Below are 15,296 nucleotides of genomic sequence, written 5' to 3' on the forward strand. Positions count from 1 at the left end.
ACTATCTTTGAGCATGTGGTACCCGCATTGATCCTCCTGGAAAATGTCATCAAGCTTGGATGAAGAGTGAGGGAGATATGTTACATAAACTCATTAAAAATACTATTTTATTAATGAATTGCAAGGTATTCATTAAAATGAGAATACAACAACGACCAACCATCACAGCCATTGTCACAATCTCTCCAGGCCAAAGAGCACCACCTGTCAGGAAATGCAGAATAGGAATAAACACAGCCTCCCACGCCATTCGTACCTTCACGACCTGTCTGCATGTTTGATTTGTTTCCAGCTGACACTAACAGTGGAGCCATGTCATGTTCCCGTAGTCAGCCAGCTACTCAGCGTGTTGTCAGCCTACCTCATTAAATATAGCAGCTGTTGCATAAGAACCATTTGCATTGCTGATCTTATCCTGGAGGTGCACAGCATGTGAACTTTGTGTTAATGAGTGGAAATAAACACAAATATTGAGGTGGAACAATACGGAGTGTGTGTTTCTTCGGAGATCACATCGTGTAGCGAATCCGATTAACGTGGGGCCGTTATGTATACGCTAAAGAGGAAGGAAGTCATTCATGGGCAGGCTGAAGGGCATAACTTGACAGCGGAGTGTCGATTGATCCGTGTCAGGCCGCGAGCTATAAATGTCGCCCCAGTTAGAGGTGAAATCAATAGCTAATTAGTTTCATGTTGGAATTGTCAGCAAAGTGAGCCCACCCCAAACCCTGATCCACATGCAGAACTTAAAATTATTTCATTTGTGTGTTTGGGTTCAATATCATGTTGGGGAAACTAGTTCTAGTGTTGGGTCAAACGATACTGGAGCATCCATGCTTTATGAAACACAAGTTATCATCGGCGGTCACTCGAACGGGTATGATGATCCTCCTGGTAGGAGAGTATTCTTTTATGGAGGATGCCTGTGCATGACTTTGTTTAACGTGGGGAGACTGGTGCACAGACAGTCACCACACCATCCTTGACAGAATCGGTCCAGTGGCATGGAGTCCAAGACGACCAGTGTTGGGTTAGTTACTGAAAACCAGTAACTAGTTACAGTTACTAGTTATTTTATTTCAAAAATAACTCAGTTAATAACTCAGTTACTTACACCAAAAACTAATGCGTTACTGTCAAAAGTAACTATTTAGTTACTTCTTTTTTTTTCTTTTTTTTTTTTTAAAAGCTACCATTAATGCCCTTTTAGCCTCCATTTCAGTACTGTTATTACACTGGAGAATAATACAATCTGTTGATCAGCGCTAGAATTTTTCAAAATGGGGTCCCAGGGACCCCATCAAGTCATAAGAATGGGGTCCTACAGTAAATTTTTGGGGTCCCACTTTTTTTTTCCGCGAATGCTGCTGCGTGCGCACAATTTGTTTTGTTTTTAACCCCTTCTTTACCCTGAATGTACATTGAAAACACACGCAACCCTAACTCAAAATGCAGGATATTTGAGGCATTTAAGAAACTCCGCCCGGACAGCCCCGCAAAAGAAGACATGTCCGGGGAAAAGAGGACGCATGGTCAGTCTAGAATATCTCCATGTTAAGAAACTCGGCTTCAGCTGCACCATGTTTTGTTAGTAAACACAGACACGCCCCACCCGCCTCCCCTCCCCACACCCACACCCAGACACACACACACACACACAGCACCTCTTCTCTTATCCCCGTTGTGACACAGGAAGAATCAGAAGGACGACACTGCAACTCTCCAATAAAACACACTCAGATCTTCTGTTTTTAGCCGATACTACATAAAAAATAACGTAAAATAACGCAGTAACGCATCATGTAGTAACGCGTTAGTCCCAACACTGAAGACGACTGGGGATCCTTTTCTGCTGCAGCCTTCTTCCGCCATCGCAGCCGTTGTGGTAGTTCTTAAATCTACCGTCTTCCGCCTGCTCCGCCGTTGAGGTCTTCACCGCATCCCTGGCTAGGGGGGCAGTCAGGTACTAGGCCTTTACCAAGGGCCACCTGGGGTAACAGTAGTAAAGGGGTTAACCTCCTAGTTCCCCAAGACCCCACAGAGGAGCCTCCACTGCCGGATGCACTTTAACGTCATGCCCAGGACTAAACACAAGTTATATTGTGTCACTCAATGCCTCCATTTGTGTGTCACTGTAAGACGGGGCTATTCCTCAGTTTTATGTCTTTATACGTCTTCCTTTATTTAGGTTTGTAAGACTGAAAATATAAACATTACAAAGGTATAACGTCCATTGTGTATTTTACATAAATAATTGTGTATGTTACATAAATAAAATAGAACGTTTAATGTTAATACACACAGCAAACATTGCACACATGTGGTTCAACGCAATTAAACCTAAGACGTAGCTTTATCGCCCTCTGCTGGTCAAATTCAGCGCTACATGTATTAAACGAGATTTGATCGGCAGAGTTTAACAGCCAAAAACAAAACGACCACGAATACAAAAGACATCACAAAGTCAGCAATTTTAATACATTCATACTTTGTAGTCCAGTCGCTGTTAAAAGTCGGATTTTCGCGATTTATTTTATTCAGGGTTGATAGTGCAATCTTCTTCTACTCACCCACTGCTGCTTCATTGTGACACATATGCTTCGCTGGTGCCCCCTGCTCGGTGGTGGGAGTACTGCATACATGAGCAAACCCTGGTTTGAATGGTTTCATCAAGACTATTTGGGTGTTGTTCGGCATGCCAAATTAAAAGCTCAGTTGAATAGGGTTGCTGTAAGAAAAATACATGCAACCAATACATTTGACTGTATCATTTGACGGTGAAGCGCCATACTGTGTTTATCAGGAAGAACTTATTTCGGTTCACAAGTGACAGCTCATACTAAATAACGAGTTGGAAGGGTCGTGTTTGACATCGGTTTACGACCTTATAATTATGTTAATTAAACAAACATTTGGATCTTATAGTGCCAAATAAAATAAATGCTCTTTTTCTGTCTGCTATTTTATACTCTTTTCTGCACACTCCTATTTGCAGGTCAAATGTAGTAGTTTTTAATCCAGATGGTGCCATTTTGAAACACTGACACCATGTCAGTGCAGTGTCAATGCAGCTACTTAGTGTGCCATACACCCACTGAGGCGTCTTTAACCATCATTCCCCGAGGGAAGGTATCATGCTCTTCCACAGTATATGCTGGACTTATGTTTCTCTTATTGAACCACATACAAGTGGGGGAAATAATCGATTTTTAGATGCATTGCAAATCAGACATGGGAGATTGTAAAATCGATTAGTAAACGTCAATCGATTATCTATTTTAAATAAATTGCACAAAAAGGTTCATTATTAGAGATGTCCGATAATGGCTTTTTTGCCGATATCCGATATTGTCCAACTCTTAATTACCGATTCCGATATCAGCCTATACCGATATATACAGTCGTGGAATTAACACATTATTATGCCTAATTTTGTTGTGATGCCCCGCTGGATGCATTAAACAATGTAACAAGGTTTACCAAAATAAGTGAACAACTTCAACTCAAGTTATGGAAAAAGTCCCAACATGGCACTGCCATATTTATTATTGAAGTCACAAAGTGCTTTTTTTTTTTTAACATGCCTCAAAACAGCAGCTTGGAATTTGCACATACATTACTTAGAAACTAGTAATTAATGAAAATGAGCAAAATTAACTTTTAAAGGTTAGTACTATTAGTGGACCAGCAGCACGCACAATCATGTGTGCTTACGGACTGTATCCCTTGCAGACTGTATTGATATATATTGATATATATTGTAGGAACCAGAATATTAATAACAGAAAGAAACAACCCTTTTGTGTGAATGAGTGTGAATGGGGGAGGGAGGTTTTTTGGGTTGGTGCACTAATTGTAAGTGTATCTTTATGTTGATTTAATAAAAATAAAATAAAACGATACAGATAATTTCCGATATTACATTTTAAAGCATTTATCGGCCGATAATATTGGCAGGCTGATATTATCGGACATCTCTATTCATTATGTCTTCTTATTCATATACATTTCAATTTTTTTTGTATTAAGACAATATTTTCGGTATATTAGATGGAATTTTTAGGTAAATATAGATAGATAGTACTTTATTGATTCCTTCAGGAGAGTTCCCTCAGGATATTCCATCTAATATACTGAAAATTACAAAAATTTTAAAAAGTATTTTAAATAAAGTATTGCAGATCTTTCCAAAATGTGTCTGACTGCAGCGAGCCACTTCTTCAACAAATCCAACCTGCTCCATTTTTTTAGGGCCCTTATGTTTCATTTTGCACACATTTCTATTAATTTAATAAATCTAATGGGAATTTATTCAATTGTTTCATATTAAAAAAGCACTGTATTTAAAAGTTGCAAGTGATGAATGCTTATGCAGTAAAACGAAAGTGAATTTAAAACTGCATTAATATACATAAATTAAAGCTGCATCAATAATACATTTTTAATCGAATCGTAGTTTCTGAAGATTCCAAAGATTCCCACCTCTAAAACCACAGCTCCCCAGTGCCAGCAGTACTCATGCTCAAACCGCCACCATGCTTAACTGTAGGCAAGACTCAATTATTTTACTACTCAGTTGCGATGCCAGGTATAGTAATTAGACAATAATGGTTGTCTCCAGTCATTTTCTGTGAATAGTAAATCTATACCACTACACAAGTAGTACACAGACTACTCTAAATGATGTACAAGTTTCATTTTGAGAACATGTGATGAAATGTACTCTCTTGAGAGATACTTTATGTTGCATTTTAAGTGATTTTTGTAAACTTGTTGGTTTCAGGCGGGAAGTCCGACCTCCGTGAACGCTCCATGTAGCTTCTCAAGAACGTCTGTGTCTCCCTCCAGCCAGGACATCTGCAGGTACAATCTTGACATTTTTAACTGTAATTGTGTCACATTTATGAACACTAGGACAGATGCACGGTGCAGACTTGTTACTGGCCCACTGTGTGAGCATACTGCGATTAAAACAGATTTTTGGGGGGAGTAAAATGGGTCATCAAATGTGACATATTTCAGTGTCAGTTCCCCGATACCTTTGTATTCTCTGTCTCAAATGTCCACTTTTTCTTTCCTCACCTTCTTTGTCCTTTCCCACCGCCGCTTCCTGCTGTCCGTCACCACTCTGTCCTCTTCCATTATAAACATACACTCATACGCACACACCAGCAGTCCCGATCAAGGGTGCCAGAAGCAGACCACTGTTGTTCTCTTGGCTCCTAACGGTAAAAACTCGGAAGGTTCTGGAGGTGTTACAGTGACCACCGTCTGCGCAGACTCTCCGCCCGCCCCCAAACAGCGAGACTGGCTCTCACTTCTGCGCCCAACCTCGGTCAACATTCGCCCTTACGGTTCGCTGCGCTTCTCGGTATCGCTCAATGACGTGGGCCAGCGTGTGGACAGCCTTTATCGTGGTCTACACTTTATTGATCGCACCTGCTCTGAGGGGGAGCTGGAGCTGAAGCCCACGCCCGCCCAGCCTGGGGCCTCCGATCCGAGGGCAGTGGACACTCTAATAAAAGGAACACAGAGCACGGACATCTTAACACAGCCCCACCTGGTCCCCTCTTTTACCAACAACTACAAATACACGTTGGGCCTCCCCCTTAATACCCACCACCCTACAGATAACGCCCTACCAGTCCTTCATGCTCCTCCCCTTCCTCCGCCCCCTCACCAACCCCATCACTCTCCAAGCTCCAACTTCCTCCGTCTGCTCCTCCCATTCTCCCGATCCTCAACCTCGGCCAGCCTGCAGTGTTCCGAGCTGGACGGCTACGCTTCTCACCATCGCGTCAACAAGTCCTCCAGCGCCATCTTGGAAGGCAGCGAGTTGGAGTTTGCGCCCGAGGAGCTGCTGGCGGACGAGGTGCTCGCGGGGAACCGGTGCACTCGGTCTCCAGGGGTAAAGAGCACGGCGGATAAGACCGCCGCTGATCTGGCCCCCCTGTGCTACATGGATGAGGACAGCGACCTGGACCGCTGCCCTTCTCCTTTGTCAGGGAAAACTGAACCCCAGTCCCCCTATTCGCTGTCTGGCGACTGCTGCAGGTGGGTGTGTGGATGGTCCAAGCCCACCCTTCCTGTGACGTGGTAGAGCCCACACCGCCCTTGTGAGTGGAGTAGTAGACGCTTCCCATGGTCTGATACCTGCGGTATTTGTCCTTTAAACCAGCTGTTAGTGGCACACACCGATGCTTTTAGTCTATACAAACACACACAAACACAACTGTCCTCATGCATGATCCCTTTTTAAATGTTTTGTTTGGTGCATCCTCCTTTTTTCTGCTATGTATTGATTGTTTCCAAAGAGGCTCGAGCAGACGTTTTACACCAAGTATTACCTCAAAAATATTTTGCATTGCAAGTACCTCCGTTTTTTCTACTCTACCTCACTTTGAATATGTGGCTTGTAGACGTAGGTAATTGGCTCGTGGCATATGAGGTCAAGTAATATTTCAATAAAGGAGAAAATGTGTAGTAAAATAGGCAAGGTTGTATATTTACCTAATTCCGGTGAGAATCCTGCGTGTGACCGAAGCATTAAGGAGTGAGACTATCCAGGAATAGCTGCAGTGTACCGTATTTTCCGGATTACAAGGCGCACTTAAAATCCTTTCATTTTCTCAAAAATTGACAGTGCGCCTCATAACCCGGTGCGCCTAATGAACGGAATAGTTCTGGTTCTGCTTCCCGACCTCGAAGCAATTTTATTTGGTACATGGTGTAATGATAAATGTGACCAGTAGATGGTAGTCACACATAAGAGATATGTGTTGACTGCAATATGACGCCAGTAAACAACACCAAAAAAACAGGAAAAATTACACACGGCACTCAAAAATCTGTCAAAATGTTTTAGTATGACTTTGAAGCCGCACCGCTTGATGGATTGTCGGCCCATTACAGCTACCGTAGTCAGAGATACAAGTATTACCATGGTGTAAGGACCGCAAAATGGCACCCATTAGCAGACATATTATCTGGCGTTTTGTCTCACAATATTATGCAAAACCAACTTTTCTTACCTTCTGGTACCTGCTGATGTGTATTTGAGATCTGCATAAGTCCTAAAAATTTGCGCACGTCCGCTACTGTAGTCCGTGATGATAAGCTTCTTCTTTTTCACTATCTTCTTGTTATGAGGCATTCACCCTCTGCAGTTGCCATTTCTAATATAAAGTAGCGTTAAGTTCTAACTTATATCTTGCTATAGAAGCGCTAAAAACTACCAGTGTAGTGAGTTTACATAATTCACCCACGGAACTTTAGTGATCAGAGAGTTCCGGTCGGAAGGTTTTTCATGGGACACATTTCCGGTGTTGTTTCCGGATGAGGAGATGCTGCTCCGTTATTGATTTAGAGGCCTACTGAAATGCGATTTTCTTATTTAAACGGGGATAGCAGGTCCATTCTATGTGTCATACTTGATCATTTTGCCATATTGTCATATTTTTGCTGAAAGGATTTAGTAGAGAACATCGACGATAAAGTTTGCAACTTTTGGTCGCTGATAAAAAAGGCTTGCCTGTACCGGAAGTAGCAGACGATATGCGCGTGACGTCACCGGTTGTGGAGCTCCTCACATCTGCACATTGTTTACAATCATGGCCACCAGCAGCAAGAGCGATTCGGACCGAGAAAGCGACGATTTCCCCATTAATTTGAGCGAGGATGAAAGATTCGTGGATGAGGAAAGTGAGAGTGAAGGACTAGAGGGCAGTGGAAGCGATTCAGATAGGGAAGATGCTGTGAGAGGCGGGTGGGACCTGATATTCAGCTGGGAATGACTAAAACAGTAAATAAACACAAGACATATATATACTCTATTAGCCACAACACAACCAGGCTTATATTTAATATGCCACAAATTAATCCCGCATAACAAACACCTCCCCCCTCCCGTCCATATAACCCGCCAATACAAATCAAACACCCGCACAACACACTCAATCCCACAGCCCAAAGTACCGTTCACCTCCCCAAAGTTCATACAGCACATATATTTCCCCAAAGTCCCCAAAGTTACGTACGTTACATGCACATAGCGGCACGCAGGTACGGGCAAGCGATCAAATGTTTGGAAGCCGCAGCTCATGCGTACTCACGGTACCGCGTCTGCGTATCCAGCTCAAAGTCCTCCTGGTAAGAGTCGCTGTTGTCCCAGTTCTCCACAGGCCAATGATAAAGCTTGACTGTCATCTTTCGGGAATGTAAACAATGAAACACCGGCTACGTGTTTGTGTTGCTGCAGCCGGCCGATATACACTGCTTCCCACCTACAGCTTTCTTCATTGCTGTCTCCATTGTTCATTTAACAAATTGCAAAAGATTCACCAACACAGATGTCCAGAATACTGTGGAATTTTGCGATGAAAACAGACGACTTAATAGCTGGCCACAATGCTGTCCCAAAATGACCTTTACAATCCGTGACGTCACGCGCAGGCGTCATCATACCGAGACGTTTTCAGCAGGATATTTCCCGGGAAATTTAAAATTGTACTTTAGTAATCTAACCCGGCCGTATTGGCATGTGTTGCAATGTTAAGATTTCATCATTGATATATAAACTATCAGATTGCGTGGTCGGTAGTAGTGGGTTTCAGTAGGCCTTTAAGTAAAGCCTGAATGTCATTAAAACAGTTAACTCCATTTTTTGACACTTCTTCCACTCCCGTCCTTGCACGCTACACCGCTACAACAAAGATGACGGGGAGTAAATAAGACCGCCCACAAAACGGCACATCTTGAAGCGACTGTCAGAAAGCGATTTGAGGATAATCTGTAAAAGATCTATGCAACATTTTGACCAAAGAACCACCATTACATGTTATGTAGACCACAAAGAAATGTTTTACATTTAGAAAACAAATCATAATATGACCCCTTTATAATCCGGTTCGCCTTTTGTATGAAAATAGACCTGAATAGACCCGCTCATCGGCAGTGTGCCTTATAATCCGGTGCACCCTATGGTCCAGAAAATACGGTACTCAAACCACCACCAGGTAGCATTTTACTGTATCATCTCTTTTTCTTTCAGACTTATTAGGTCTTATCAGGTCCGTAGTGCATTTTTCACACATTCTTCTCTCACGCTAGAGCAGTGGTTCTTAACCTTGTTGGAGGTACCGAACCCCACCAGTTTCATATGCGCATTCACCGTACCCTTCTTTAGTGAAAAATAAAATTGTATTTTTTTCAAATTCAAGACGAAAGTTACAGTATATGCGTGGAGGGGGGCGTGGTCGGCACGCTTGCTGCAGGAGCGGGGTGTGCCAGGGCCGGCTTTGGAACACAGCTGACAGGTGATTAGATTGCCCAGCTGGGGTTAGTTGTCTAATCACCTGTTATTCTTATCAGTAGCGGCCGGGAGCAGGAGGAAGAGGAGGGCTTGGAGAGACAAAAGCACGCGGAACACGGAGGAGTGGACTGAAAAGTCGAGTGTCGTGTAGATCTTTAATGAAAAATAAAACTTTGTTAAACCCGGAACGCCGGTCTCCAGCTCACGTGTGTGATCAGCAAGAACCCGCTGGGAGGCAACCTCCACAATATGTTTTTTGACTGGTGCACAAAATGAACCGTGCATGAACATCACCTTGTTCAAAGAACAAAACCAACACAGTGCATGAACTCACAACAAATTACACACATGCAAATCAGATGGAAAATTACAGGGAACATCGTTTGGGGGTATTCATAATACACCGATAGGGAGAAGTTTTTATTTACACGATGAGTAGGGTGGGTCTTGACCACAGCGGCGGAGGCTCAACCGAACCCCTGAGGTCAACTCACCGAACCCTTAGGGTTCGATCGAACCCAGGTTAAGAACCACTGCGCTAGAGGCAAAAAGCAACCCAGACCCACTGTGTATATGTCTCTAATAGGGTCGTCACAATACCAGAATTTCACTAGTAGATATTAACTATGAATTTTCCCAATTCTCCCATTTTGATACCATGATGAAAATAAAAACTAAACTAAACCCATATTTTTAAAATTCACTACTTTATTACAATTTGTTTCCAATTGTCAATTGTTGCAGAAGTAACTATACATTCAAAAAAGAAGAGCAGTGTTCTATAACCTCCCAGTATATCAAAATAAGCAATACTGTATAGTCAAGTATTTTACAATTAAAAAAGAAGAGCCGTGGCGTGGAGCCTTCAATTAAATAAAACTATATTTTTCTATATCTTCTTTTTATATGGTGGTAGCGTGATGTCATCATGTCCAATGTGCCAAAAAAGAAGTATATTCAGTAAGGGTGTGGGAAAAAGTCGATTCGATTTCGAATCGCGATTCTCACATTGTGCGATTCAGAATCGATTCTCATTTTTAAAAAATCGATTTATTTTTTTAGATATTTTTTAAAAAATTAAAAATTTTTTTTTTTTTTTTTTTTAAATTAATCCAACAAAACAATACACAGCAATACCATAACAATGCAATCCAATTCCAAAACTAAACCCGACCCAGCAACATTCAGAACTGCAATAAACAGAGCAATTGAGAGGAGACACAAATACGACACAGAACAAACCAAAAGTAGTAAAACAAAAATGAATATTATCAACAATAGTATCAATATTAGTTACAATTTCAACATAGCAGTGATTAAAAATCCCTCATTGACATTATCATTAGACATTTATAAAAAATAAAAATAAATGAACAATAGTGTCACAGTGGCTTACACTTGCATCGCATCTCATAAGCTTGACAACACACTGTGTCCAATATTTTCACAAAGATAAAATAAGTCATATTTTTGGTTCATTTAATAGTTAAAACAAATTTACATTATTGCAATCAGTTGATAAAACATTGTCCTTTACAATTATAAAAGCTTTTTACAAAAATCTAATACACTGCTTGCATGTCAGCAGACTGGGGTAGATCCTGCTGAAATCTATGTATTGAATGAATAGAGAATCCTTTTGAATCGGGAATAAAATCGTTTTTGAATCGGGAATCGTGTTGAATTGAAAACAAAATCGATATTGAATCGAATCGTGGGACACCCAAAGATTCACAGCCCTAATATTCAGCAAATTTCCCCCACGGCACACTTTGCCTTCCTGGTAAAGTTTCAGTTTTGCCAAATGGCAGAAGTAGGCTGTGTTTTCTTCGAGTTAATAATAGTGATAAAGGTTTCCGTGCACGCTTCTGGAGCTTTTCTGCAAGCTGTGGTAATGCACGCTCCCTGGGCTTGTAGTGGCGGATTTCCGCTCTTACAGCGTGAATACTTGTCTCTCAATATAATAATAATAATATTAATAATAAATGTTTCTTATAAGGCGCCTTTCTAGGCATTCAAGGACAAAAACAAAACAATAAAATCAATTGGATAAAAACATCAACAACAAAGATAGATACAATTTACAGTGAATAAGCAGACAGGAATAGGTATGTTTTGAGTCTTCATTTGAAGAGGGAAATTGAGTCCATATGGCAAAGGTCTGGTGGTAGTGAGTTCCAAGCATGAGGGGCTGAGCGGCTGAAAGCTCGGGCCCCCATGGTGGACAGTCTATTTAAGGGGACAGTGAGATGGACGGAAGACGAGGATCTTAGGGAACGTGAGGGCGTGGTGACATGGAGCAGGTCAGAAAGATAAGACGGGAAAAGGTTATGGATTGCTTTGAAAGTGAAAATAATTATTTTAATTGGATACGGTGTTTGATGGGTAGCCAGTGGAGTTGCTGCAGAACAGGAGAGAGTTGCAGTAGTCCAGGCGGGGGGGGGGGGGGGGGGGGGGGGGGTGACAAGGCTATGAACCAGTATGGCATCAGTATGTGGGGAGAAGGCGATTATTAATATTGCGTAGATGAAAGTAAGCAGACCTGGTAATGTTGTTTATGTTATGCCGGAGGATGACACCCAGACTCTTAACTGGGGAGGAGGGTGAGATGGAGGAATTGCCGAGAGTAATGTACAAGCTGTTGGTTTTGGCTGGACTGGATTTGGTAGCTACAAGTAAGATTTTGTTTTTATTGCTGTTGAGTTGAAGGAAATTGGATGAGAACCACTGCTTGGGTTCATCGAGGGAGGAATGAGGAAGAAAAGAGGTGGTTTTGATGGAGAGGTAGAGCTGGGTGTCGTCTGCATAACAGTAAAAATGTGTTTTAAATGTATGGAAAATGTTGACAAGAGGTGGAATGTACACTACCGTTCAAAAGTTTGGGGTCACATTGAAATGTCCTTATTTTTGAAGGAAAAGCACTGTACTTTTCAATGAAGATAACTTTAAACTAGTCTTAACTTTAAAGAAATACACTCTATACATTGCTAATGTGGTAAATGACTATTCTAGCTGCAAATGTCTGGTTTTTGGTGCAATATCTACATAGGTGTATAGAGGCCCATATCCAGCAACTATCACTCCAGTGTTCTAATGGTACAATGTGTTTGCTCATTGGCTCAGAAGGCTAATTGATGATTAGAAAACCCTTGTGCAATCATGTTCACACATCTGAAAACAGTTTAGCTCATTACAGAAGCTACAAAACTGACCTTCCTTTGAGCAGATTGAGTTTCTGGAGCATCACATTTGTGGGGTCAATTAAACGCTCAAAATGGCCAGAAAAAGATAACTTTCATCTGAAACTCGACAGTCTATTGTTGTTCTTAGAATGAAGGCTATTCCACAAAATTGTTTGGGTGACCCCAAACTTTTGAACGGTAGTGTAGATGATGAAAAGTAGTGGACTCCCCTGATGTTGTTACTGTACTTATAGCATGTCTTGTTTTGGCTGATGCCTTTGATCAACATGGTTTTCCACGATGTCGAGTGGTACGATTGTGGGGAAAACTGCCGAGTAAAGTTACTCTGCAGTGGAAATGGAGCATTGTCAACAGTCATTAGCACGCTGCTTTGTTTTGTCATACACTCAGATATTGATTTCACAATACGTTGATACATTTTTAATGGGGTTGTAGTAATCAATATTTTTCACTTACAATATTAGACAACTCCCAGTGTGATATGTAATCCACCACTGCAAACAAACCAAACAAGCACGATAAAAGTCCTCGTCCCTGATTATAGTGTACATAAACATCAGCTGTGCTTTGATGAGAAAACACGAGAGAGAGAGAGCAAAGAACCTGAGGTCCTCTGGTGGATTATTGGCTTCAAATTGGCTTTGTCGTCTCTGTAAACACACACGCACACCCAAACAATGACGTCATGGCAGCTTCCTGTCAGGTGGCTGTAAGCGTGAGTTCACAGCAGGAGGTTGACTTTGAGTTCTGTTTTTACAATTTGACATACGGATAGAAAGTTTGTAGTACTTAACCGCACACTGAATGCTGACATGTCCCGACATCACCTGTGCCACGCTACAATTACTGCCAAACAGGATGTGTGTTTCACCGCTCAAGCAATGCTAACTACCTTTTATTTCCAGCCAGTGCCCTCAACACGTGGGTGTGCAGTCTGCTTGTACACATGCTGCTGGCAAACTGAACGTTTGAGTCAATGCATTTGTTTAGCTCGAAGGAACCCTAACCCCTTTATCTAATGAAAGACATGTATGTAAGAAATATTGAAGTATGTATAGTACAGTCTAAAGCAGTGGTTCTTAACCTTGTTGGAGGTACCGAACCCCACCAGTTTCATATGCGCATTCACCGAACCCTTCTTTAGTGAAAAATTTTTAAAACAAATTTTCAAATTCAAGAAAAACTTATATTTTTTTTTACTGGTGCACAAAATGAACCGTGCATGAACATCACCTTGTTCAAAGAACAAAACCAACACAGTGCATGAACTCACAACAAATTACACACCTTACACACATTACCATGAATTGATTAACGTGGAACCCGACTTAAACAAGTTGAAAAACTTATTCGGGTGTTACCATTTAGTGGTCAATTGTACGGAATATGTACTGTACTGTGTAAACTGTACTGTTTCATATAATGTATTCTCTTCCTTTGCAATCTGCTAGTAAAAGTTTCAATCGATCAATCAAACAACCTGCAAATCAGATGGAAAATTAGAGGGAACATCTTTTGGGGGTATCCATAATACGCTGATAGTGAGAAGTTTTTATTTACACGATAAGTCTGATGTGTCTTGACCTCCGTAGCGGAGGCTTCGCCGAACCCCTGAGGCCGACTCACCGAACCCCTCGGGTTCGATCGAACCCAGGTTAAGAACCACTGGTCTAAAGGTTGGAGATACTTCCTCTAGGCCAGGGGTGTCAAACTCATTGTAGCTCAGGGGCCGCATGGAGGAAAATCTATTCCCACGCAGACTGGTTTTATCATGGCATAATCATTTAAAATCAAAGAAAACTTCAAAATTGTTTTCTTTGTCTTACTTTGGCCAAAAATAGACTGAGCACTTTCTGAAAATGTACACATTACAAATAATCCTTTTGGCAAAACACTTCAAGTTGGTTTGGTGTCGTTTCAAGACAGTGTATTTACAAAGCCACTGAACTTTAACCACTTCCTGTTCAGCAGTCTAATGTTGGCGTGTTTGAAAAAGTGTTTCCTCAAACCGCCGCATTGATGACATCCACAACTGCCACAACACATGATCATCATTCAAATATTAAAATTAGAATCAAAACAATTGTCAAAATGACGCCATGATAGCCGAATTAAAGGTAACATAACTACAAACCTAACCTCGTTTGACACCCCTGCTCTATTTGCAGAGTGAACAGGTGTATTTAGACCAGGAATATTCAACTGGCGGCTCGGGGCAAATCTATACACTATATTGGCTCACAAGTTCAGTTCAAAACTTGGGAAACAAATATTTTTGCAGGGAATTCCTAACAGCACTAGTGTGCTCTTGTTGTATAGAGGAACTTGAACCACTGTTTACACATCGGCGAATCGTTGCATTGGCATTTTTCTGTCATTTGCATAACTGAGGCTTTCCTTCAGGCACCCCTTTCAGTTCCCTTCTTTTTGGCAGTTACATTTTTTACAATGTGATTTATGTTAGTAAGGTGTTTCTGTAGCTTGTTTAAGTCATATCTTTATATCTTTAGACGAGTCATGTTTCTTAAAGTTCCATTTTTAGGTCCTCTCTTTTTCATCATTTGAGCTATTCAACTGGTGACACGTAAGTTCACTTCGAAAACCTTGTGAGGCACTCACATTTTTGCAGAAGAGCGGAGCGCTCCAGTCTGTAACTCTGAAAAAAACAAACAGGCCAAAATGTAAAGGACACCGGTTGTCCGGAATATACAAAATAAGACTTATAGTTAAAGGCCTACTGAAATGAGATTTCTTATTTAAACGGGGATAGCAGATCCATTTTA

General features: G+C 41.4%; 1 protein-coding gene across 3 annotated transcripts in view; it reads left to right on the top strand.

Moving 5' to 3' along the window:
- The window catches only part of marchf8 (membrane-associated ring finger (C3HC4) 8), a 195,675-nt gene that overhangs the window by 164,239 nt on the left and 16,140 nt on the right, over positions 1–15,296 (top strand). For 2 of the 3 annotated variants that reach the window (XM_062058204.1, XM_062058205.1), the window contains 2 exons: positions 4,784–4,863; positions 5,173–6,054. In XM_062058204.1, coding sequence (XP_061914188.1) covers positions 4,784–4,863; positions 5,173–6,054 — 962 coding nt within the window. The remainder of the gene's footprint in view (positions 1–4,783; positions 4,864–5,172; positions 6,055–15,296) is intronic. The other variant, XM_062058206.1, reaches the window with a different exon arrangement.

This window comes from Entelurus aequoreus, linkage group LG09 (assembly GCF_033978785.1).
Source record: "Entelurus aequoreus isolate RoL-2023_Sb linkage group LG09, RoL_Eaeq_v1.1, whole genome shotgun sequence".
NCBI classification, from domain to species: Eukaryota; Metazoa; Chordata; class Actinopteri; order Syngnathiformes; family Syngnathidae; genus Entelurus; species Entelurus aequoreus.